The sequence below is a fragment of the Lissotriton helveticus genome, chromosome 9 (genome assembly GCF_964261635.1).
Source record: "Lissotriton helveticus chromosome 9, aLisHel1.1, whole genome shotgun sequence".
Classification (NCBI taxonomy): domain Eukaryota; kingdom Metazoa; phylum Chordata; class Amphibia; order Caudata; family Salamandridae; genus Lissotriton; species Lissotriton helveticus.
The window spans coordinates 223,464,630-223,492,202 of record NC_136070.1 but is presented as its reverse complement, the minus strand read 5'-3'; the positions used below and the strand labels follow the sequence as shown (position 1 = coordinate 223,492,202).

Here is a 27,573-nt window from a genome sequence, read left to right as displayed (position 1 = left end):
ACACTCTTCCTCAGTAAGTTCCTACCTATGTTTGCCTCTCTACTAGTTTTCATGACAGAATTCAAAACAAACACGTGGGGTAAAGCACCATTAGATCTTGGCTGAATAAATTAAGTATTTCTATAACACAAAAGTAACTCGTGAGCAATACACTGCTCTACATTATGGGAGTGTTCACAGACGAAATAAAATTGTGTACCTTAAGTGGAGATTTATATATTTGAATTACATCTTATGTATAACTGTATCCGACATTTTTACACTTCAGGCACAGGGAGATTAAGTCATTTGCCCAAAAACAAAATTTTCTGTCATTCTGAGGTCGGTATTGAACCCCTGGTCCCCAGAATACAAGGAAGGCAAGCACAGACACCAGAACACATCTTCTCCCTTTTGATTTTCTATGGTAAACGCAAGAAAGCCGAAAAAAACAATGTTCATGATTGCTACTTTTTATTTTAAACTAAAATCTTCTGCTCATACAATAAAATATATAGCAAACAGACATTTTGTAATGCTTTATTCATTGATTAAAATATACATTTAACATAAACCATACAGCATCAGTCATTTCAAACATTCAGCTGGTATCCATATAATTTCTGTCAGGAGTTCGTTTACGCTATCTGATCACATTTAGATAAAATCTCACCACATCTGGCATATTCACACTCTGTGCCAGTGGCTTCACTCTACTGATGTACATATAAAACCCGCATGGTATGTGCTCACTGGAGACAAAACAGCGCACGCCTGTCAAAGGTCTTTTATTTTAATATAAGATGGTAAAACCATTTGTAAAACACATATAAACTTTTTCCATAAATAGAATCATATCTGGACATCTGTTGCATAAATGTTTTCCAAAGCTTACAAGAGAGCAGCCAGGTCTCAGCACTGCTGGGCACCCACGTCGGCCACTTTTACTTTGTTATTATTGCAGACTGTCCTTTTATCATTAAATGCACAACATTCGTACCACTTAAAACTGGGGTCAGGTGGAAGTCTCACAGAGACCACGTCTGTACCGCGGTTGCCCTGAAACAGTTAAATCGGCTTTTAAAGCCTCTCAGATATAACGAGATTTTAAAACAAACTTCATGGAATGTTCTTCATGCATCATAGCAGCTCAAACCTGTGATAGAACAAGCTTTTTTCTTCCCTCTTTCGATTCCTTACATTCACTAGTCACAGTGAAACAGGTGCATGTTTGTTTTAGAGTTCTGAGGTTGTGACTGAGCCACAGCACAGCTGTGTACCACAGGTCGAAAGTCGACCTTCTAATATACAATCCAGCAGTATCCAGCTGGCCAGGTGTTGGCCCGCCTCCCTGCCAGCATGTGGGCACTTCTTCATGTCTAACCTATTCTTTGGCAGCTGACACAGGCGCTGACAGAGAAAATCCAGTGACTTGGTTGCTAGGGATTTCACGACTAATGTCTGCTAGCAAGTGCGTTTCAGCTCACATAACACGAATACCCCCTCGGAGTATTTCTTTCTATCTGTACGTTTATATATATCAAGACTACGTCCTGAGCTAATCTGAATGGATCAATTGATAATGCTACAAAATCGAACCTAAGAATCAACAGGCTGGGAATTTAATGGAAGCATTTGAAAAGCTGCCTAACCTTCTTAGGTTATAGCGTGAAAACAAATGGCCGAATCAGAGTACTGGGAGGGTGGAACTAATTGTCCAAAGTTGATTATTAAAGGGAAGATATATATATCTCTTTGATAACAGAGGTCAAGATGTGTCCTTACAAAGTGCTGTCGTCGTTTCCACCAAGCTGATAAAATGCTACTAGAATGCATGGCAACAGTGGATTGCAGATAAACCTCCTGGACTACTTTTCATTAAAATAAAAGGTTTGGCTCCTGAGCACAGCATTCTGATACATAATAGTAAAAACACAGCTTACGCGTAATTACTTGGTAAAAAATAGAATACAATCTCAGACAACCTTCAGGTGGATCTCTCCAAAGGTGTGGTGGACACGTCCATTATCCGTGAAAGCCCTAAACAGTGTCACTTTCGACTTCTAAACCAATACCCGACTACACTCTTTGATCAAGAAGTAGAATATACATATATATTTCTATATAGCTAATACTGAATAAACACAGCACAAAGGGTTATTTCACACTACTGAGAAAACATAATAGGACCCTACTTGCTTATGTAACCACAGGAACTTTAAATAATACTAAAAAAAACCAAAAAAACAAAGAAAGCTATATGCCTTCGCTGAAGCTTTGCATCTCCCTGTAGAAGTGCCGGAATGGCTCGGCAAAGACGCCGAGCAGCTCGATGTCCATGACGGCGTGCCAAGGCCGGCCCAGCCCCAGGGACACCTGCTCTATGAGGTTGTGCACGGGGTCCACGTCCTGGTCGGTCAGCTCCCCCTGGTCGAAATCAATGCTGTCTTCCGTCACCTCCAGCACTTTCAGGTCGGAGCCACGGAGGCGGGCGATCGCAATCAGATTGTGCGCCCAGACCGTGTAACCTGGAAGAAAGAGTCAAACAGCACATCAGAGCAATGCAAGCACAATCGGAAAGGGATCGGAGAGAAAAAGACATTTTCACGAAGGAAAAAAACAAACCTTTTTACAAGCAGATTTTTGGAACGTGAAGCTTTTTTGACTTATACAAAAAAAATCGTTCAGCATAGAGGCGATTTACTCATCAGTTATCAATGTCAAAAATATGAACAAAATGGTTGACCTTAGGGCTAATAACAAACACTACACTACTTATGATAAAGACAACAGTTTTGTAAAAGTTAGCACCATGCTGAAGGTGTGTGGTCACCTAATTAATATCCAAGAATGGATTTCCTAACACTCCTCTCCCCCAAACACAAACTGACGAGTCCTGAGGCCAAATATGCTTTGAAAGTTCAAAGATTTTTACTATTTTTTTTTTTTTACTTAGCTGAAATTTTGTTTTAAGTTTTGCTTTTACTTTGGGAAACTGACTTTGGTTTTATTAAACGCATTACTATATATAATTGATGCCTGCAAAGAACCACTTAAAAACGTGTTCCTAAAAACTGACATCGAGTGTAATAAATGCATACTTGCTCTATCATTTTAACAATAAGAGAATCTCGTCCTAATCAACCACGCTGTACTTCTAGACAACCTGGCCATACATTATGAGTTTTCATTATTTAATAATTGCCCAAATATGTATCATAACAAATCCAATAAAAATACATTAGATACATCATCAACTTCATAAAACATCAGAGATCCTCTGTTAAGTAACAGCCGAGGAAGTTTATGGTTTGTGCAAAGCTAAAACAACTTAAGAAAGAAGCAAAATTACCATAATGTTTTGATTGCTATAGTAAATGTGTGTCACAATACAGGTCATCGCTTTCATATCCAAGATGGTAGAAGCATAACCTTGTGTCACCGCCGATTTCCTCACCATCCGTTGACATCCTTGTGATTATGCAGCCTTAAACAAGCAGCACTGCTATGGTCCAAGAGACGGCAAAGTGGACCAATGGGCTTGTTTGCTGCCGTGCTGGACAATGAAGGTTCCTCAGATTGTTTGGCTGTGTTGGACGGACCGAGTAGCGTGCATGGGCCAATCTTGCTGGGAAAGAGGAGACTCGGGCTTCATTCTATCATAAGAAATGAGCTACACTGGCTTTCTTAGGTAACATTCTACAACCTGGTAACTGCAGAATAGCCACATGGAGGCCAGGCCACACATTTATAAGATACTACTATGTGGATATACAAGCTAGGAAGGAGGCAGAGGTGGGTCAGGCTGTTGTAAATGCTTAATTTGCTTCCTCTCCAGATTCTGTGTGCATATTGCCACCCGAAAGGGGAGATGTTTGTGCTTTACAGTCAGTCAGTGCACACCATGTGATCTACAGGAACACATGCATGCTACAAGCAGAAAAACCTTACTAACCTGCAACACTATAAACAATCGTTTTGTAGTTTAATGCAAAACACTCTCTGTGCCACAATAAAGTACGCCTTTATTGCAAAAGTACACTGGCATGGTTTCTGGTGTATTAAAACACTCAACGTAGAGTAGGAGTCTGTTCCCCTGTGTATGGAGTTTCAGGAGACACCCCGTGCCTTCTTTCTGCGTTGGTGGGCACACTTGTGCGCAGTCAGGTGCTCCCCCACTTTGCTGAATCAGTCCAGTAGGGACCAGAGAGACGAGGGAGGTTCCGGTACCAGGAAGACAGAGGGCACACCTGGCCTTCTTCATCCCTTCACTGGAGGGCAGAGAGGTGGTGAATGGGACCCAATTCAGGGTTATACGTCACAGCAGACTGGAGAGCGCTGCGGAGGGCGTGAAAAATCCCCCGCACTTCCCGAGGACTTATGGGCATCACAGAGGGGAGCAACCCAGCCCAAACTTGGTTCTAATAGCAGCCAAGACTGAGCAGAAGCAATGAGTACCTGATCTAATAGTATGTCTAGAGTGGGGTAGACGTTGGGGGTGCAGTCACATTCCCATCAACTAACGCCCTGCCTGTGGAAAAACTAAGAACTCGCCTGCTGGCGCCTCCCCATGATCATCAGTGAGCCAGCAGGTGTGTAGATCTGGTTCTTCCATCAACAGTGGCCTTACCGTTCCGCCTGACTACTGTGGACCTCTGCACTAAGGTGGAAGGCTGCTATTGTGGCCTGATTGGATTTCTGCACAGGGATTCCCCCCCTTTTTCCTCTTCTCTGACAGCTGCCTTCTGAAGGCACAGAGGTCTACCTGGAGCCCCTTATGACGCGGACATGGTGAAAGACCAGGGTAGAGCACCTCACCAGTCATGAGCCAAAATTGAGAGGTATATCGGGAACCCAAGAGAAGATGTGTAGGTGGAGAGTCATCCGTGATGAACGGTGGATGAGAAATTGCCAGCTCCAAGGGGATATCTCACTCTTGTGACACTACTTGCGCAAGGCAACTGAAAGGGTTATGGAGGCTGAAACCCATATTTTAACAGTGGAATTAGAACACAGCTAATGTAAACCTTGCTTTCACAATGAATGAAGGTATTGAGGCACATGGAACAGAGGGTGGAGGAGGCAGAGGGAACAGCCCTGTAGAATCAGTCTGGATATTGGGCATTCCTGAGGGTATGTTGATAGAATGCTTCCTACGACCTAGCTCCACACCTGGAATCCTGCCAACAAGTTCGCTCATTGTGCTTCCTGACTGAACAGGCCCCGTCGCTTGGATGCCCAGGCGCCCCGGCCTAACCCATTATTGCCAGCCTTCTGAATTACTTTGACAGAGATGATATTCGAGCGAAACATGTACCAGAGATGCAGTACTATTCAATATCCTGTAAATGTCCATCTTCCCAGACCTCAAAACACCTCGATCCACAACATAGTTATTTCTTTCTGGTAGTCCAGCAAAAGCTCAGAGTGCTTTAGCAAGAATATGTTCAGATGCTTGCTGCCAAACTCCGGGTGATCTCCCAGGGCAAGACTAACTTTGAGACACCTGAAGCTGCTGTGGAAAAGGGTTGAGGAGTGGAAGACCCTGAAAAGTCCACTGGCTCGCTCCGGGCATTCTTCACAGGGAACTGGCAAAAAACATGATCCAAGAGGAACAGTGCATGTCAAGGGAAAGGCAACATCTCACCCACAGTATTGCTGGCAAAGTTAAAGAGAGCCTCAGTGGCACTTGATCCTGCTGCAGCAGTTGTCTTGGACTCCACAAATCCTTGAGACCTCATCTCAGAGTCCGAGACTATGGCTTTAGTGCTGGTGGTGCCTGGTGAGGCCATCTTTTTATAGCACCCCAGACCTACCCCTCCCCCCACAGATTCCCTCGCTACCAGCAGGGAAAAGAGCCTCTCTTCTCTCCATATCCCCTCTCTCGCATACATTTCATTTGTTTCAAAGTACTGGTAAAGTCTGGCATTACTAATCCACTCAATTATCCATATTAAATGCAGTTCTGTTCTTTCTTTGTAGCAGGCATATTACCAGTCTGTGCCACTTTATGGTAATTCGAAACTGCTACTAGACAAAACTCTCCCTCTCTAGCAGGAACAATAATCACAGGAGTTATCTTAACATTTTTATTCCTGCCTGAAATCTAGACGCATAAGGAACTCTGCATCAGCTGCTTTTAAATCGTAAGTTATTACTAAACACTGCGCCCCACCTCAGATCTATGTCAGACATTCCTAAACTTATGTCAGGAATTCCAATTTCTGATAAGATTTAGAATATAAGGACTGCCACTTCACCACTTGTTAGGAGAGGTCATTTGCCCAGATTATCGCCTGTGATTCTGACAGACGGTCTCACCTGCTGCCAACGCGTTCCAGACTTGGCGGATGCTGCATCTTTCCTAAGCCTGTTGCTGATAAAGCCACATCCCAGAGGAAGACTAACTAACTGCTGACACACTGGGTGTTTGCCCTTCGCAGGGAACACGGTCTTCACACCTTCCCTGAGGACAGCCTTTGCTGTCAACAAGGTGTTGTGTATCGATTTAGATTCCGTATGAATTTCCCGATTCATGCCCTTATATAGGTACATTTCACATTGCCCTTATATAGGCATAGAAATCCAGTCCTTATTTAGGCATAGTCCATGCTACCCAAATACAGGCATGGCTACTTACATTCATTCATCTACGTCACAACGAGTTCCTGGAAAACCAGACTCTTAAGCCTTTAGGACTTTCCCTGGCTTGGATATTGATTTCTCCAAGAACTCATTTATTATGCATGAACATCTATTCCTTAGGGGTTAATTCATGACGTCCATATGACCGACTTCTACATCAATACTGGCATTCCTAAACCCCTTCAAGATAAGATATATATATATATATATATATATATATATATATATATATATATATATATATGAGATGGAGGTAAACCAAGTGTTTCATGCATGAAATAATTGAAATCATAGTTCGATGGTGGTTTGGGGACCCAAATATTAGGTTATATTACTGGGATTCCCAGTCGGTCCCGATTAATGGGTAGCCAAGAGAATCTGGTAATTAGATTGGAATTTGAACGGTTAGAACCACAAGAGTGCTATCGCTACTTTATGGGACAACACTCCCCCAACCACTTCCTTATATTACAAAGCTACCGATGCTTTACTGCCAGCAGAACAGTACAGAAAGTGGTTTAAAACCCTAACTGGAGAATCCCCCCCATGTGGCACGGTTCATCGGTAGCACAGGTTACACAACAGGGCTTCTATTCCGGGGATCTTGTGTGTTTCTCAGAAGTGGGCCTCTAACTACCTAAAATCATTCAAGCAGTTGTCCGCTGAGTTTCAGCTCTATGTCACATTCCTACAACTGAAAAATCTGCCATACCCTGGAGACAGAACAGTAAAGTAACACTGCTCCCGAATGCAGTCTTTCAGAAACAAAAATAACACAGGAGAGGCTGGGCAAGAAGTGTATCTACAGGTCTCCAATGATCAATAATCACAATCCCTTAATGAATCTGCAGGAGAAAAGGGAGCAAACAGGCCGATTGAGATTGGAAGAAGGAGCCGATGGCTCCCACACCTTAGCGATATCTGCCTGAATACAAGTAATGCAGCTTAAATACTTAGAGCCGACTTGTCTCCCAGCAGGCTGTGGCAAATGGGTAGGACACCCAAACCCACCTGCTTCTGTTGTAAAACAGTAATTGACATTTTTGTGCATGTGGTTTGAGACTGCAAGTTTGACAAAAAATACTGGAAGTCAGTCCACCAGTTACAGGCAGATGCACTTTGCAGTCTATCACTCCTACCCCCAAAGTTGCTCAGTTATGAACAATGGCGGAATCAGTGAACCAAAAGCAGCCTGATCTCTCCTGGGAGAGGGATTGCTGGTGGCTAAGAGAGCTATAGCCTGCATGTGAAAAGTTAAAAAGCCCTTAACACTGGAAGATTGGGTCAGGGGAATGGATTGGTGTTCAAAAGGAGGAGTCAAGACTATAAGGTCTGGGGCTGTATAAAGACGTAGCATAGGATTTGAGGGCGAAAGTGGAGTCGCTATAGTGCATCAGTAAATTGACTTGGGCCGGACTTGCTACCCTTTATGTCAAACTGTGATAATTTGTATGTTTGGTCGCAGTTACAGTAGAGATGTTGGTTGCTCCTGACTTTCACCTCCAGTGTATCTGACAATTGAATGTATTATATCTCGGGTTTGTTCTATAAAACAGCAATAAAAAGATTTATATAGATAAAAATAAAACGGGTTATTAGATAATACGAGAAACAAATGGTTATGAACTGTCCTTGTGCATAAGTGACTGAAGCCTCAGTAGATATTTATCCTAAGAAGACCTCTGTACAAGTGTTCTGTATCTTAAAAGCATGTAGAACCTGAACAAAAACAACATTAATACTAGGTAAAGATTCTCACTCTGACTGTGTGTAGACGCGTAAAAATGCACAGATGAATTCCCTTTACGAACCTCCAGAAAGACTACCAATTGGCACAAATCAGAAGCCTTTTGCTATCTCCCGACCAGCAACACGCTGAAGGGAGCGTTGCAGAGCGGGGAGGAACTCCCGGAATCCTCTCCCCTAGAGGACAGACTACTGGACAACTACATGGCAAAAGGGGCGATATCTTTTATGTACCGCAAAATCCTTAACGTGCATTTCTGGATATTGAATATTGTGCTCTGTCCGAGTATAAACTCAGTCTGATCGAAGAGTATAGGAGTACCCACTACCCTGTGCAGTGTGTTTGCTAGCACCTTGCAGAGCAGTTTAATATAAGTACTTAGCATAGACAATGGTCTGTAGGAAGCCAGATCAGTGGGGTCTTGCCCTGCCTTTGGAATCAACACCATCAATGCCTCCCGCTTACTTCGGGGCAGTGTCACAGTCTCCTGCGCCTCAAGGTAATCTTCCAGCAGACTTTCGAGGAGTTTGATCAGCATTAAGTGATACATTGCTGCAGGGAAGCCATCTGATACCAGGGTTTATCCGGCAGCAGAGTCTCAAGCCCTTACTGCAGCTCCACCAACGGTGCCTCTAATTGTTGCTCTGCCTTTGTCAGGCCTCACAATTCAGCCTCTATAAGATACTCCTCTAGTGTCTCCTCTATCACAGCAGGTGCCATGACAAACCCAGCGTCAGTATACTGTGCAAAACCCCTATTTATTCTATTGTGGTCTAGAATATCTTCTCCTGTACCCCTCGTAGGCTACGGATGTGTGTCTGTGGGCGCTCCTGCCATAGCAGGCACGCCAGCATCCTCCCCGCCTTATCTCTCTCGCGGAATAACTCCTGGCGGTAGGTCACATATGTGTATCTTTCCAGTTTACTTCAAACCTCATCTATTCGTTGCTTAAGAGCTATCAACTGAAGTCTCTCATATGACTCCAGATCAGCTTTTGTATCCAGGCCCGCCTGCTCCCCCTTTAGTGCCTGCAATTCCTGTTCTAACTCCTGTTGCACTTCAAACACATTTGTGATACATTCTCCGCACAGTGTCACTTTATAGGCCTCCCAATCCACGGCCCTATCTGCAGCAGTTCCCAATTATCCTGGAAAAACAGGGTCTTAAAGCTCCGGGTGCGAGTTCAAAATTCACCATCCGTCAGAATCTCAGCTTGCAGCGTCCACAACAGGATCTTGGACCTGGACCTCCTAGGTAGCACTGTGACAAGCACCGGGGAGTGATCAGAGAGGTAGTGGTTCAAGTACAGCAAATGTTGATACATTTCCACATCTTCCTTGCACATAATCTAACCAGCTATGCCCCCCCTCCTATGAACCGGAGCGTAATAGGAGTAAACCCGGTCTCCTGGATTGTGAAATCGCCAAACGTCAAAGAGCTGTAAAACCTGTATCACTTTCTGGAGGGCAATCGCTATATGTGTCTTGATGTTCGGTCTGAGGGGGTGTTGATCCATCCTCCAGTCCAGCGCACAGTTAAAGTCCCCCACCAAGATAAGTCTCATCTTGGGGCCATATTTTTTTCCAGTTCAGAGTAAAAGGTTTTATAGTCTATGTTCAGTGCACACATATTAACCAAACCGATCTCTATTCCATCCAACAACCCTGCCACCCGCAGATAGATTCTGCTAGGGTCCTTAACCACCTCTCTCTTCAAAAAGGGGACACGAGAAGCAATCCATGTTAAAACACTCTTGGCATATTTTAAAAATGTAGCAGCATACAGTGACACTCTCCATTTTTGTTGTATCTTAAGTCACTTCTGCAGCCAGCAGATGAGTTTCCTCTGTAGTGCTTAAGATATGAACGCACTATGTAGCGCTTAGGACAGCCGTTTATTCCATGAACATTTCAGGACATAAGTGAATGCTTCATCTCATATATGTGTAAACAGAGGCAGTCTCCCCCCACCCTCTTGGAGGAATGACCCCCTGACCCCCACAACTCTCTGTACATGCTTGCAAAACTGCCTGTTCAACATCTCCAACCCACCACCTAGGGCAGGACAACCAGTTCTTTCCCTTTGCACCCTTCTGTCAAGCAAACACATCATACTGAACTATCCCCTCCCCACAGAACTCCAAATACAGAATTCAACTGTATGCAACTGGAGATAGTGTTAAACACGATCGTATCTCAAAAAAGGAAAATGCAGCCAGTACCAGTGTTATGTTCCCGAGTGAGCCCCATGTAGCTAAGCTGCGCATTTTCTTACACGGCCTTCTTACAGCACAATAACATTTATGCTGTGACCTTTTGCACATATTCTCGTGTGTGACAATGTTGGATTAGCTTCTCTGAAACTGCTTTACTTATACATCTGGCTACGCATAACATTATCGTGATGCCTAGAACACGGCGTACAGGGCCTTTACACACGATCTACATTTGTCGTTCTACTTACATCCGCAGGGCCACAGGGCTATCTACATATCCATAACAATGCTAATCTGCGCATACGATAGCAACGATGCATTTTATAATAAAGAAAAATGTATGGAGGCTAGCAGAGGAGACACCTCAGCTGATGTCGAGGGGTCCCTGCATGCGGAGGTTTCGCCAAGCAGCTGCCTAACATCTCCGCGAGGGGTGTTCAATTCGTGACCAAGAGGGGGGTCCTACATTATTGGCCATCAGGTAATGATGTTGAATCATCCCATGGGGGGGGATTCCTGGCTCTGCACCTACACACACAGAGTAGGTATTGTATAGTAGGAGTACGCCAGATTACTAGCTTGTACAATATGCCTCCATATATCCATGGTGGAACTATGGGCCAGATGTAGGTAATCTCAATTTACCTAATCTTAAATACCGAATTTTACCGATTCGGTATTTAAGAATAGGTAAATGGGATGTAGATAATTTTTCGGTAACAATTACCGAATCTGTAAGATTCGGTATTTACCAAATCGGTATTTACAGATTCGGTAATTGCCATTCATTCCTATGGGCCTGGAGGCCCATAGGAATGAATGGCAATTACCGAATCGGTAAATACCGATTCGGTAAAATGGGGAACACATTCAAGGGTGCCAGGGTGTCCCTTTGACACCCTGTTGCACCCCTGAATCGTGTTTGTGTGCACATGTGGCACACATACATGCCCTAAGGGCATGTATGTGTGCCACATGGCACAGTTGAAAATGCACAGATTTGCATTTTCAAAGGTATTCGTTATTTACCATCAACTTATAGTTGGTGGTAAATAACGAATCCTAAAATGAGAAAAGCACTCATTTGAGTGCTCCCTACATTTCAGATTCGGTAATTTACCGATTCCTTAAATTACCGATTCGGTAAATTACCGAATCTGAAATGTAGCCACCTACATCCCAAATGCCCAATACTGGTCGGTAACGGCCGAAATTCGGTAATTTCGGCCGTTACCGACCGGTATTGGGCCACCTACATCTGGCCCTATATCTGCTATTTACTCTTTTGGGGTTTGTAATCACTTTCATCTGCTTTTCTCAACTGATTATCGCAGCACATGTATTCTATACAAGAATAACGTTGGTTCAGTAAATATATTGAAAACGTCCCATTGTGTATTCTCTGAGAATAAGAGTGCAGAAGTAACTGAGCAAAAGGGTTCTAGATCTGTTACCCCGATCCCGGAGGGGTCAGGGTTGTCATGTTCAGTGGTTGCCAGAACGAATTCGCTCCCAGCTTGGGTTAGGGGGACTTATAGGGTACTGTGAGCTAGCTGGTTTCTAGGTCAACATATACTATGGGTGCATGAAATTGGTCTAGGCAACTCATCCAAGGTTTAAGTTGTCCACAAATATGCAGCTCCTACGGATCACCCGAACCACCAGAGGTCCGGCAGGAGCCAGAACTCCCCAGCAGGTCAGACCCGCCTGCTTACCCCGGAGGGCAATTTTTTAATATTTTCTTTTTTTAGAGTTTATAGCACTAACTAGACCCAAGAAATCGGTATCAGAGCGCTTTACATGAGCACCCATTTTGTTACAGAAGGGCACGTTAATTTTTGTTGGGTACGGGGAGATTAATTGATTTGCCCAGAATCACAGGATGTTGAGCATCGTAACCGAGACTCAAACCCGGTTCCCCCGCTTCGAGGTCGACAGCTCTAGCCTTAAGGCTACATCCTCTCAATTGATTGTGTAAAGTCTGCTCTCTTCAAGGAAACGTCTAGGGGCCCAGATTAGAGCTTATAGCGGAGCGGGCCCCAGTTGTCTATACCGGGCAGCCCCCACTTTTAGCAGTACATACCGCAGCATCCAGACCATAGAACGTCATAAAACAATGCAACTCGTCCTTATGGGCCAAGACTGTCTCTAGGGCATCTCCCATCCCAGTTGAGACCACATCATCCCTCGGGGATGGGACCGAACTCATAAACAGCGCCACAGAGTCCTCTGACGAGGACTTCCCCGCCCTCACCATTGTCCCGTCCTCCCAGATTGTGATCCGGTGGGGCTGTCGGGATGAGCTCAGTCGACATTTGCCAGTTCTCCTTCACTTGCAGAGCACGCTCCAAGTAGCACCAGCCGGGTGAGACCCAGATGCACCACGCCCATTAGACCCTGCCAGGTCCACACCTCCTCCTGGCCAGGTCCACATCTCCTCCGGACTGTCAAAAAAGTGACTCCTACCTTGCAGCAGGATCCTGCGGTACGCAGGAAACAGCAGCATATATTGTAGCTCTAACACACACAGTTTCTGTTGGACTTCTAGGTAGGATTTTCTTTGGGTTTACCCTCTATGAGTGTAATCAGAGTAGGCTCGAATGGTGCGATTCTCAAATCTTTTCTGCATTGCGAGTCGCTCTGCCCTGAGGATTTTGTCTCTGTAGTTTAGGATACGAGCTATTAAGGCTCTTGGCTGGCGGGGCCACTAAAGCCCTATGTGCCCTCTCCACTGCAAACACGAGCAACAGACCTGTTGGGTTAAGCTCCCATCTTATCCAGTCCTCTAGGAACGCTTCCACATTGGCTCCTTTGGTCTCCCCTGGAAACTCAAGGAAGCTGAGATTATTCCACCTGGATCGGTTCACCAAGTCCTCCGAGCAGTACTGCAGAAAGGTGGCAACCCTTGTCAGAACAGCCCCTTGCCCTCTCAATTTTTTTTATCTCCTCCAGCAGATCCTTTTCTCCGTCATTGACTTCGAGTAGGGTCTCATTCACATGCAGAATACTGTAGGATTAAACGTGGGGCACACTAAAGTGCTCTATGTCCGGTTGGCCATCTTGCTTTTTTTTTGCAGAGTTTTATATAGCACGAACTTGACCCAAATCCGAATCGGGTATCAGAGCGCTTTACATAGAACCAGTTACGTTACATGAGGACACACATTCATTTTTGTTAGGCAAGGGGAGATTAAGTGATTTGCCCAGAATAACAGGATGTTTTTAGTGTCATTACCGAGACTCAAACCCAATTCCCCAGGTTCGAGGTCGAGCACCCTAGCCGTTAGGCCAACTCCTCTCCTGCTTGGCCATGACCTCCATGATACTGCTTTATTTTAAGGTACGTCTATATTTACTAGTGTTAACTCCACTCATCCTTACCCTGGAAGGTAAGTACAAGACAAATTAAGAACAGTAAATGCATACTAACTGTACAATGTAGCAGGCAGTGGGTCTATGTAATTAAAGCAGTATTGCGGCCATAAGAGGCATTATATGCAATACAGTCATGGACCATCTAAAAGTTTAAACGAGAGCAAAGAAAATTTAGACTGATGAAGCTACAAATGAGAACCTCGAGGGTGCTAGTTAACAAATTCAACTTAAAAATCATAACGTTTATCCTTAGTCACGAATAGCTCAACAACACTGCCTGCCCTCTGAGCGGCGTGGCAAGCAGACATTGATGACTTAGACAACGATAACTGGACAGAGGCCTTGGAGAACTCCCCCCTCTCCCCGAGACACCGCAATCTCTTGCCACCTTAGATTAATCCAATTCAAATATCTACATAGAGCATATTATACGAGAGGATGATTGTGGAGAATGGGTCTCATCGAATACCCCGTATCCTTACGGTTTGGCGCTGGGGAAGGCAAATTTATGCATACTGTGTGGATTTGCAGTGTATTGGCACGATTCTGGAGAGGAGTGGTGTCCTGTTCGAGTGAGGTTCTGGCATGGGTTATACCGTCTGCTCCAAAGCTGCTTCGCCTTCACAGCACTGAAAGGATGGAGGAAAGTTGTGGGAGGGAGGGGGCGTTATAAACGTCACTTATGATTTCTTGGGCTCACATTAGCGAAGAGAGATAGACAGTGGAAGGCTACCACACCACCATCCTTGGGGGAATGGAAGCACGGGATGGACTTCTGCTTGGGGTTGGAGATAGCGGTGTTCCCGGCCAGGTGATGTCCCTATAAACATTCCAAAATTTGGCAGAGGTGAGCAGATTACCACGGCCTGTTCCTAGAGCTGGTGCACACAGTTAGACTATATTTAGATGCCAAATTTAGATAATATGGCCGAGACAAGCAGGAAGATGCACCGAGACATGCAACTATATAAGATTTTAGCTGCTACATTGGGGTGGGAGGGGTAGGGGCACTAGTGCATTCTGTGCATATGTTTCTGTTTTATACGGTTTGGGGGTATTATCCTACAGAATCCTGGGGCTATCTGTGGTCCGTTCAGGATGTTTGTTTACTACTTTGCTGGCAAAAACCCAATAACGTCTGTTGTGAAAAATGAAATAAAAAAATCAAATGTTCAGTAAGCTGCAAACAATATATACATTTGAATTCTCTGCTTGTCTTTCCAAAAATATTAGCCAAGCTTAAATAAACTGAAGCAACATTAATTAAATAACAGTACCACTGAAAATGAAGATAGAAGCAACATTATTTGGGTATGTGCCATATGCAATGAAAACGGACAACAGGGAAATGAATAGAAATAGTTGTGTTTTTCCTTTACAAATACACCAGTTTGAGGGGTGAAATGTTCTTCATCTACTGAGGGAAGTTACACAATATTTTATTTGAGCCTAGAGCAGTGGTTTTGTGAGGAAGGGCCCAGTGTCAGTTAACCTGAAATATAGATATTGGAGTACAGGCTATACATGGTAATATAAGTGCCCGTGGGAGACACCTCTTACCATTCAGTGTAGTCTTGGCTCCAATTTTATTTCAAGTATTTTATCTTACTGTCCTATTACTTACTGGATCATCCTTAGGCTTTAGGCATTGCTTTCACACTGCCATCGTATATTCTAGTGTTATATTGTTATTGCTGCTATATATATGCACTCTTATGGGACTTAGTAACTCATTAGTAGTTTAGCCCTATTACAGCCTGTATGTTATTGTATTTTTTATTGTAGTGCTATATTGTTATTACTGCAATAAGTATGCACATTTAGGGGACTTAGTAACTATTTAGTAGTCTAGCTCTATTCTAGCCTGTATTTTATATGCGACAAGCTGCACATATCTCACCTCTATCCCCATCATTCACTGTCCGCTTCCACATTTATTTATTTTCTTATTGGGTTTTCATTGTAAGCTACGTCATGATATTGCACTGATTATTACTACCTCATCCAACTCTCTCTGGTAGGCAAACCGCGCCCAGCCACTTTCTAAGCCCAGACTACATTGCTGCTACCATGTACACTCTGATATGTAACTAAGCCTCCACCTAATAGGCCTTACCTCGCATAGCTGGTCATACGGTGTAAGTTGACTGCTACCTTGTATATAGGATACATCTGATAAGATGCTCCCACGCACTGGCTGTTCGGGGATCACACTGACCTCCACCCCCTACATCTATGCTCACTCACAAGTGTCCTCCCTGGCCTTGTAACTAGCGGCTGACAGCGTGTACTATCGCCCTAGTTCAGACACCTAACACCACAGCCTCTCTAAAATGGAGCTCAACGGCAAGCACACTTTTAGAATTAACTACCCCTCCACCCCTCTCTCCAAAAATGCCACTAAACGTTTCAAACACAACTTCTTGAGGGCGCACCCGGAAACACCCTTTGCCGACACCTACTTCTCATCGGGCAATGGAGCCCTGAATACTGATTTCATCTTCCACACCTCACGCAGAGCCCAATGGAGAAAAACTTTCCTATCTCTACTCACAGTCTCCATCACCAAGAGAACAGCCCATGGCTCAACTCTCACCATCACACCTTCCCACCTCTTCCCTGGCAGGTCTACCATTACAATCTATAATACCGGGATTGTCCTGATCCAAGCCACGGACAAGAACCTGGAACTACTAGACAACCTGTTCCCCAAGTTCAAAGAGCACCTCTCCAAGCTGCGGACCCGAACCCAGAAGTCCGCCAGCGCTATCCCCCCCGACCTCGCAGCCACCACCTACTACACCTCTACCCCCAGCACCCCAGTAAATGGCCCACCTGCTGTTAACGCACGCCACTCCCCAAGGACAGTCACGGATATCCCCGCCGCACATACTAGTAGCCCCTCCAACACGACACTTCTTATCCCCACCCACACCCCCTCCATCCATCTCCCCTCGGACAGATCATCCCCCACCCACAACACTCCACCATTTGAACAAGCCATCGCCCAAAGTTTATCCACCCCCTCTCATCCCCCCCTCGACAGACACCTTTCCCTCCCCATCTCTCTCTCCACTCCCACCCACGTATCTCTCACACCCGACACAACAACTCCCACCCACAACACGCCTACATCTGCACACACCATCACGCGGAGTTTATCCACCCAACAACCCCATCCCCCCCACGGCAGACTCCTCTCCCTTCCCCGCTCCCTCCCCACTCCCACTCATAACGTCATCCCCCTCCCAACACAAGATACAGAACATACCTCCTCCCTTACCCTAGCACCCCCCTCTCTCCCACCTCCTATTCTTAGCCCTCACTACCCTCCTGTCTCCCCCACTGTCTTCAACCTTCACTCACTCTTCTACTCACCTGTATCGTCTCCCACTGAAGTCACTATCTATGCTTCCCACCCACCGCCTGCCTCACCTTCACCACTCACACCCCTCGCCCACAAACACGTCCACACCTTGAATACCATCCCACCCATTAGCACCGCGGAACGCCTCAACAACCCTCCTGACTTGACCTTATCCACACTCCAACAAGTCAAGGAAGAAATTTTACAAATCAAAAAGGACATCCACGCAATCAAAGACCTTCTCTCCTCACAGCCCAGTCTACCTCCCACCATCCCATTACCCTACAAACGACGCACCCTTCCTACATACACTCGCCCCCGACGACTCCAGCAATGGTCCACTATCCCCGTTCGCAATAACTCCCACCGCCCCCGTCGTGTTCTCAGCCCCTTGTCGGACCTCGACCTTTGCTCTCTCCTACACTCTTATGGCCCAGGTCCGGTAAAAGGTCTTTCCAATTCCCACATCCCCATACCCACAATTCCCACAAACGCTCTGAGGCTCCCAACACTCAACAACAGAGGCTCCGTCCCTAACAACCTCAGGAAAGTTCCCATCACACTAGAAAGCTCGTCCACCCTTCTCTGTCCCAAACTCAAATGCATCCTACTAAACTGCAGATCGGCCCAGAGACATTCCTCCGACATCGCGGATCTTGTCTCAAATAGGGAGCTAGACCTAGCCTTTCTAACGGAAACATGGCTCACTGAAGCCTCCACCCCGATTATGGACATACTAGTCCCCCCCAATTATCACATCATTAGGTTGGACAGGTCTCCTGGCAAGACGGGCGGGGGAATCGCATGCATTGTTAAGAGCAACATCTCCGTTACTCAAGTCACCTCCCCCTCCCTTTCCTCCTGTGAACTTCTCTGCCTTGACATCATCAGTGAGGGCAAACAAGTATGTACTTTACATCTCATTTATCACCCGCCTGGTGACAATCTCGTATTCACCCAACAAGTCATGGACCTGATCTCTTCCAACGCCGGTCGGCAGACCACTCAAGTCTACCTGGGTGACTTCAATCTCCACTGGAACGATCAGAAAGACACTGCAGTGAATAGTCTAAAAACTTTCCTCAACGCGCTTGACCTCACCCAATTATGCGATAAACCAACACACGACAAAGGCGCGATACTCGATCTCATCATTGCCAAAGAGAACGCTATTCTATTGGAAGCGATTCTACCCTGCGACTGGTCAGATCACCACATTATCACCTTCTTTATCAACGAAAAAGTTAAACCTAACTCTACTCAACCAATCAAATCCAAAACATTGAAAAGGGATCTGAAGAATCTTAACCCCTCCACCCTACCTCCCCACATCGGCAACCTCCTCCTTCCCCCTTCAGGTGCCTCAGATGTTCAATCACTGACTGACCACTACCTTGACTCGATGAATACAATAGTCAATGAAGTCGCCCCTCTGCAACTGAAGAGAGTCTCCACCAAAACCTCTAACCCATGGTATGATGACAGTCTCAATGACGAAAGGCGTAATATGCGAATGGCAGAGCGCACCTGGAGATCGGTCCCTTCAGCACTGCATCTCAAAAAGCTCAAGAACAAGAGAAATGCCTACTTTAGGAAAATAAAGCGCACAAAGTCGGACTTCTTCAGCCGCCAGTTGGACCAAGCGAAGAATAGGCCAAGAAAACTGTTCGAGTTAATCAAGACCCAAACAAAGGCACAACCCACACAAGCAAATAGCACAACAAACGACACTCCACACTGTGAAGCCTTCTCTGCTTTCTTTAAACATAAGACTGACAACATAAGAAATGGCCTCATAATGGATGTAAATAGATACTCCAACTACACCAGAATGGCTGACACTCAACCTAAAAACAAGGCATCTTGGCAGTACTTCGATACCTACTCGGAAGAAGCTATACACAAACTGCTCTGCACTTTGAAGCCCTCTAATCACCTCACAGACCCTCTACCTGCTAATGCGGTAAAAGACTTTATCCCCTTGCTCCTCCCTCTCTGGACCAAGATCATTAACAGCTCGTTGCGACAAGGACACATTCCAGACTCCCTTAAGGTGGGGCAAGTCACGCCTATACTCAAAAAACCTACAGCTGATCCGTCTGACCTAAACAATTATCGACCCATCACCAATATCCCCACCCTGGCCAAACTGTTGGAGAAATGTGTCCAACTCCAACTAACAAAACACATTGATAAATTTGACCTCCTCAACCCTCATCAATCAGGTTTCAGAGCGAAACATAGCACGGAAACAGCTATGACACACATAATTGATGACGCCCTCCAAATTCTGGATCGTAATGAGTCCTGCCTCCTCATCCTTCTTGATCTCTCGTCAGCATTTGACACGGTCAAACATGAGAACTTGTTGGAGCTGCTAAGTACTAGGATGGGGCTATCGGGAACTGTTCTCAAATGGTTTTCGTCTTTCCTTCACAACCGGTCTCAGAGGTTCAAGATCGACAATGTACTATCTACACCGGTGCCTGCAGATCTTGGGGTTCCACAAGGATCCACCCTCTCTCCTACACTGTTCAACCTCGTTATGGAACCCCTCGCCACCTTGCTTCAAGCATCCAATGTTCAATTCCATATGTATGCTGATGACACGCAACTCTACCTAAAGTTACAGTCCCCGGAAGATATCAAACAGCTGAATTCCACGCTTATTAACGCCCAATCCTGGCTGGCCGATAATCACCTCAAACTAAATGCTCTAAAAACTGAGTTCCTACTCATCTCACCTCCGGCGAAAATCTCCACCACCCAAACCTGGCTCAACAACCTAACAGCACTCAATGTCCAACCTACCATCGTGGACTCGGCGAAATCCCTAGGCATCACACTCGACGCCAAGCTCGACATGCAGCAACACGTCAGCAAAGCCACAAAAGCAGCTAATTTCCAAATTAACACGCTGAGGAAAATTAAACCCTTCCTCCCTGCCAAAGACTTCCAAACTGCTGTACAAGCTCTAGTCATCCCTCGAATAGACTACGGAATTGCGACCCTCAGCGGTCTCCCGCTATCCACAACAGCACCCTTAAGAGCCTCCCTGAACGCTGCCGCGAGACTCATTACTGGCTCAAGAAAGCACTCGCACATATCCCCAGACCTAAAGTCTCTAAAATGGCTGCCTTTTGAAGCCAGAATACACCTAAAAATTGCAACTATGACACACGCGGCCGTGCACCACAAGGCACCCTACTACCTCGCTCAAAAGCTGTCTATATCAGGAGGGTCGAGATCCAATAGGAGTACTAAAAATCTACTCCTGAAACCTCGTAGATTTCGGAAAGCGAAAACTTACAAACGCTCCTTCTCAGGAATGGCACCCAGGATCTGGAATGCGCTCCCTCCTGAAACAAGGCTAATCACCTCCACTGCACTCTTCAAGAAAGAGGTGAAAACAATGCTTCTGGCCAATATTTCCTGATCGCTACAGATGTTGGGTCAGAGACTCTGCATTGCTTGTATCGCTGCTCTGCCTATCCTCGACTTGTTGGGGGCACTATTACGCTACTCTATTACTACCGACCAAGATATGATACACGTTGGTTTACTGATCCACCTGTACGCCATGGTAGTGGGATCAATGACCTGTGCTGCTATATAATACTCCCTTACCTGATCATATATGGAGTGGTTTTATGTTTGTTTTTTCATCCATGTTATTACCATGTTACTTACCATGTTATTACCATGTTATTACCATGTTACCATGTTACCTACCTGATCATATATGGATTGGTTTTATGTTTGTTTTTATCACCCATGTTATTACCTTGTCACTGATTATTATACTGTTCCCATTATCTCTGTTTACTCTGTTGCCCCTTCCCTGTCTTTGTGAAGCGCTCTGATATCTGTAAGGATCTTGTTCGCGCTATATAAAACTTTGAATAAATAAATAAATAAAATAAATAAATAAGTAGAAAATGGACTCCAGCACATGTAAACCTTTTTCTATTTTCACTGTAGTTTGCATGTCTATTCTGAGTGTGTACTGCTGTAACAGCAAATTCACCTGATGTACCCATGGCAACAGCAAAGGCTCACAGATTTGATTCGTTAAATGAAAAAAATATGTAGCTTATTATGTAAAGGAAGGGTATATACCTTCACAATCTGACATCTGACAGATCGGGAACAAGAACTACCTATATTTGAAAATAGCTATACTGCTTTGAACCAGTACCCTCCATGATAAAAAGCATGGTAATGGATGTTTGGTCAGAGAATGACATGATCAGTCTAAGGAAGCAAGCACTTGTATATTTTAACATGGGTTAATGTACATACAACTGCTAGCATTCAATTCTTCTATGCATAATACGCCTGATAAGTGTAGGCATTTAAAAGGCATATGGGAAGAAGAGCTACATTTTTACATCAAATACCTGAACCAGAAAGTGAAACCGGGAGGAAAGAAAAAGAGTTATAAAATGTACACAATACAGGAGGGGTAACTGGCAATTCAATAGGCTCGTAATTGAAAAAAAAGAATCAACAATTTGGCAAAAGAAGTAGGTAAAGCATCAAACCATCAGCTATATGCAATGTGAATGCTTTTCATGAAACGTTGCAATACCACCATGCAAATACAACAAAGCATAATCAGCACAGAGGCTACCTGTAGAGAGGGGTAGCAAACTCTCCAGAGACATGAATTGCCTCTTGATTCTTTATCATACGGCAACATGGGTGAACACAAAGTTAAGGAGGATTACTTTTGGCAGGAGTGATGCCATTGACGATGTCTCAGCCTGGCTGCTATGGATTAATCACATGGACAGCATTTATAGGTGTGCCCAATTAAAACAAGCTACTATTTAATTCACCTGCGTATGTATCAGGCCATTGACTGATCGCAGTCACTCTAATAGTCTCTGTATGGGAGAGTAAAGCAGAACAGGTATGATGATCACATATCTCAGCACATGGATGCGCAAACACTCAACGTTCTGGAGCTATGCTCCTGCAGTGAAACGATTTGGACAGACCTCTGGAAGGTGAATCTCACTGGAATATTGCATTCAGAAAGAGGGGACATGACTCTCTTCATGTACTACAGGAGGATTGGACTGGATGAATGAACACATCCTCCTAGTACACAAAATCCCAAAGAGCATAGCCTGTGTGATCAACTCATTGTATATACAAGGACATATAGCTGCAAAGGCAGGCTCCGGGGGAAGGGAAGGAGAACATGACCTTACACTCACAGTGGACTTGTGTACAGTACTTTACATTATCATAATGAGATTGTAGTCCGAAAGTCTCACCGGGATAGACAATTTCACGCCAAGGATCAACATACTGAGTTTAGATTTTGAGCAGTCCCATGCAGGTTATCTAAATTAAATCTCATGATAAACCAGGATTGATAGCATTCCTTGCATATTACAAATGAAACTGGATTCAAGCCTCTGGTGAGACACCCAAGATACTAGTTAAGTATCAATGAAAGTAGGCATGTGTTAGTAGAATACATATTTATAAATTGCAATGTCAATACACTGAATGCATGAATGAGAGAGAAAGAGAGAGAGAGAGAAAGAGTGAAAGAGAAAGAGTAAGAGAGAAAGAGTAAGAGAGAAAGAGAAAGAGTAAGAGAGTAAGAGAGAAAGAGAGAAAGAGAGAAAGAGAGAAAGAGAGTAAGAGAGAAAGAGAGAAAGAGAGAAAGAGAGAAAGAGAGAAAGAGAGAGAAAGAGAGAAAGAGAGAAAGAGAGAAAGAGAGAAAGAGAGAAAGAGAGAAAGAGAGAAAGAGAGAAAGAGAGAAAGAGAGAAAGAGAGAAAGAGAGAAAGAGAGAAAGAGAGAAAGAGAGAAAGAGAGAAAGAGAGAAAGAGAGGAGAGAGAGAGAGAGAGAGAGAGAGAGAGAGAGAGAGAGAGAGAACCTAAACCCCAAGATGGCAATTTAGGCCCATATTAAATCTATTCATTATGTTTTTAATATGACATGATTAATCGATTTTCGTACGTGTTATCCATTTACTACTCATCATTTGTCTCAGACTGCACGTGTGTTAGTAAATGTTTTGAGAAATGTGTGATTTTGTTGGGAAAGTGTTAACATTTCAAATGTATTTTATGCAACACAAAAAAGGGAAGGGTCAATGGTAGATGGAAGCATCAAGAATGAGCATGCAAGGGTGAGCTTGTCAGGTGTGCCAATAAATGTTCTAAGAGCAAAGCAGCACTGGTCTTGTGAAAGCATTTTGGCCCAGATGTAGGTAGAACTTATTTACCGATTCTTAATTACAGAATCGGTAAATAAGAAGGGGGGGTATGTAGGAACATCCAGATGTTCCATTTACCGAATCGGTAAATATCTGTATTTACCGATTCGATAAATACCGACCGGTAATGCTCCATTCATTCCTATGGGCTTTGAAGCCGGCATTACCGGTCGGTATTTACCGAATCAGTAAATACCGATTTTGACAAGGGTGCAGGGGGTGTCACTTTGACACCCTCTAGCACCCCCAAAAAAGGTTTGGGCCATGTGGCAGGCATACCTCCCTAAGGGCAGGTCTGCCTGTCATATGGCACAGGTGTGCATGCACACATGTGCATGCACACCTGAATCGGTATTTTACCATCAAATTGAATTTGATGGTAAAATACCGAATTTGTAGGGCTTGTGGGACTCAGAAGAGTCCCACCTACATCTCAATTTTACCGATTCTGTAAAAATACCGGTCGGTAAATTTACCGACCGGTATATTTACCGAATCGGTAAAATTACCGAAATGGCCTGTTGCAATCCCCCTACATCTCAAAAGCCAAATACCGGTCGGTAACGGCCGAAATCGGCCGTTACCGACCGGTATTTGGCTACCTACATCTGGCCCTATGTTCTTTTACCATCACTAAAACAAAGACGAAATGCTATGTTTAACTTTTTAATATGTTTAGGAAAGATAAATATCACTTATATGGATTCAGCACATTGAATTACTGCAGCTAATTTACAGTTATACCTCTTTCCTGTGAAATATGTGACTTGATACCACTGGCAAAGGGCCAATAACAAGCATGAACCAGAAGTCGAGATACATTTCCAGGAAGAGTATGTCTATCGAAGTATCCTTCATGGGGCTTGAAGAGTGAGTGCGTTTTCACATCTGTGACACAATTTTTCAAATAAGAGTAGAGCTGGATCCCCAGCCTGAGCAGGTACACTACCACTGATGTGGCAGTTTGTGAGCAACAAGGGTGCTTACAGAGCCCAAAGGGAAGAGTGTTCTAACTCTTGCTTCTCAGAGTAGCTCTTGAACTACTGGTAGCTCTCCAGCGATCTTTGAGTAGCTCTCCTGTAAGCAGCCCAGCTTATTAATTAAGAAGCTTTTACTTGGCAGAAGTAATATAATTGTACCAAAATTCAAAAGTGTTTGAGACGAAAATGTTTGTATTTCCAAAACTCAGAAGAATATAATTTGTGAAAAATGGCTGAATTTCCAAAATATTTTTGAAAGCTGAGTGATAAATCATGTAGCGGATTCAAAATTGACAAACCTTTAAGTTACTACTGACAACCCTGCCTGATGCACTAAGGTGATCACTGCCAGTACTCTGCCATGGTATGGCCACAAATATAATCTTACCTGATATGGTCACCAAGATAATTATCACTGAACAAGTTTCTCTTGTTACAGAAAAGGTTGGTGACCCCGGATTTAACTGCTACTGACTTTTCTACATTGAAACGAAGAAAACTATTTCAAGGTCGTGTTCAGTCTCAACAGGAGAGTCTTCAGCCATTAATTATAATATTATGTGGACCCATCAATCAGAGAGGCTGGCAGCTCACCTGTTGAGTGAGCTTCATATTATGTATATGAATCCCAGTACCCCAACTCCCTGCCCAGTTCTGGGTGCTTTCATAGTTGGGTCACTGCTGGGGAAACAGACTTCGTCTACTGGTACCAGGTACCTACGAGAAAGCAGGTCTACTTACCATATCCCCTCATGAGCCAAAGTCACTAAATTGACATGGTGCTCAGACACGACAAATATTCATCCACGGATGTAAACAACTTTAGGTGTCTAGCTGAAATAATCATGTTAATACAGAAGGGCAACAGGTTATTAGAACCATGGTGCTATTTTTTTTAAAAGGATTAATTCCACAAAAATGGACCAAAAGACACATAAAAAAAATGACTGGCAACAAAGTACCGAGATCAAGTTGAAAGAAAACACAAGTAGCTGCCCCTAAAGTTCAAAGACTAATTCCAAGTGGTAGACAAAGAGCTGATTGCCATCTGGGAAAGTCAGAAGGGTTAATGGAGAAAGGGAGGCGTTTTGGGGTCTTTGAAGCAGGGTGGGAGAGTCGGGTGGGGGGGGGTGGGGGAGGGGACATTGGCAGTATAAAGATGGTGTGGGAATCAGGCAATATTGTCAAACGGACAGGCTAGGCTCTATGAGCATCTACGGATTCACATTTTTTTTAAATTAAATGTTAACACAGAATTTGACAGTACTGCCAGACTCCTGGTTATAGGCAGTTTACCGCTTGCTCTTTACTCATAGATATTAAAGGATTCCCATATTTACCTTAACTTAGTTACATTTTCACACTTAGTCTATATTCTAAATGTGTTTACTAGTTGTGTTGCATACTAGTTTGTGTACTGCCATAATATCCCAGAAAAAATGAAAACAAAACTAAAGAAATAACCTAGAATGAAACCGATAATAATGATGATTATTCATTCAGGATAGAAAACATGTTTCAAGGAGTAGTAATTTTAATTGGATAGGCTCAAATAGGGTTTTCAGCAGTTTTGTGAATACCAACTTATGGTTCCACATGGATGTGGGAGTACACACCTTGGCTGTGGAATTTTCACCCCTTTGAAGAACATCTTGACAACTGTCGAGGTAAAAAAAAACTTGCTGTTTGTCACAATGGCACCTGGTGTTCTTTTAAAGATGGGTAGCTTATTTTTCTCACGAATAAACGTGTGAAGTACCTAATCACTGTGGTGTCCCTTTTGTTCCAGCAGTGTTGAAACCGGTTTCACCTGGCGCTGTAACGTTTCGCCGCCATTGGTTTACTGTCTTCCCTTAGCACTTTCTTGCATTTCTGCGATAGGCCCCAATGTCCAAACTATTTCTTCAGTAGTCATGCTGTTAAGTGGAGGCTTTTTGGTTCTGGGTGACACACCTGACCCCTTCTAGCAGCCTTTTTACTCCTTATTGTGCTATTCCCACCAAGTCTGAATACCATGTCAGTCTGGTGCATTGTGTGGCTACGAGTATCATCGTTATGTAGGCCTGTCTGTACTGGCTTGTGACTGACGGTATTAGTTCAACCGGTGGGTAAGTGCCTGCAAATGTTATTCACCCAACAGTAGATAGGGCATTCCCTAAAACTAGTGGTGTTGATACTTGCAGGTGAAGTGTGGCAAACAATCTATGAGTGGCATGCACCTTTTCTTGAAAATGTTTTGAATACCTTGTTTAAGTTTCTACTCGTATGACAAGTCTCCTGGCCCGTTTGATCTGTTTGTCTCTTTTTTTGGATGTCTGGCAGATGAGTGGCTAATAACATTACATCCTATTACCAAATCTATTGTGCTAGCTTGCATAAGGCATACGATTTCGGCCCTCCCTGCTTGTTGAGGTAAACTATGGCTGTGTATTGTCTAAATGGAGCAGTGCTGTCTTCCACTTGATATTCATATAAAAGCCTTGTAAAGTAAGGAACACAGTTCTGAGTTCCATGATGTTTATATGCTTGATTATCTCTTCAGAGGTCCTCTAGCCAATGATGTTTACTATCCCACTGTGTGCTACTCATCCTTTGTGTGATGAATCGGTCATGATGGTCACGGAGAAAGATGGTTGTTTCAATATTTTGAACATTCCATAACTGAATTTCCCTTCGAACTCTGTAACAACCACTGGATCCTCCAAGTCCCTCGACCACTGACTTTGTAACTATTCCTGGACTGGTCTCATGTGCAACCTGGAGAAGGGGCTATCATATTCAATTGAGTCTCTGTTCTCTCTATTGGAGATTGTCCTTTCCAGTTAAGATGAGCTTGTTCTGTTTTTTTGTATCACCAATTCACCACTGTACCAGAAAATACCTCCCATTTTTAGAGTTGCCATACGCCCCTAGGAACACCTTCAGTTCCTCAGTGTTGGGGGTGATTTCTCCATATTCAGAGTGGCACTTAACCCTTTTAGGGTGCATTTACTTATCTATTTTGAGTTTTATAGAGAGCAAACCA

General features: G+C 44.1%; 1 protein-coding gene across 1 annotated transcript in view; it reads right to left on the bottom strand.

The window, feature by feature from the left end:
* Positions 1–436: 436 nt before the first annotated feature.
* FBXO33 (F-box protein 33) overlaps positions 437–27,573 on the bottom strand; it is a 124,065-nt gene continuing 96,928 nt past the window's right edge. Inside the window, exon 4 of the mRNA XM_078659753.1 lies at positions 437–2,507. Within this exon, the coding sequence (XP_078515879.1) occupies positions 2,236–2,507 (272 nt within the window). The 3' untranslated portion in view covers positions 437–2,235. The remainder of the gene's footprint in view (positions 2,508–27,573) is intronic.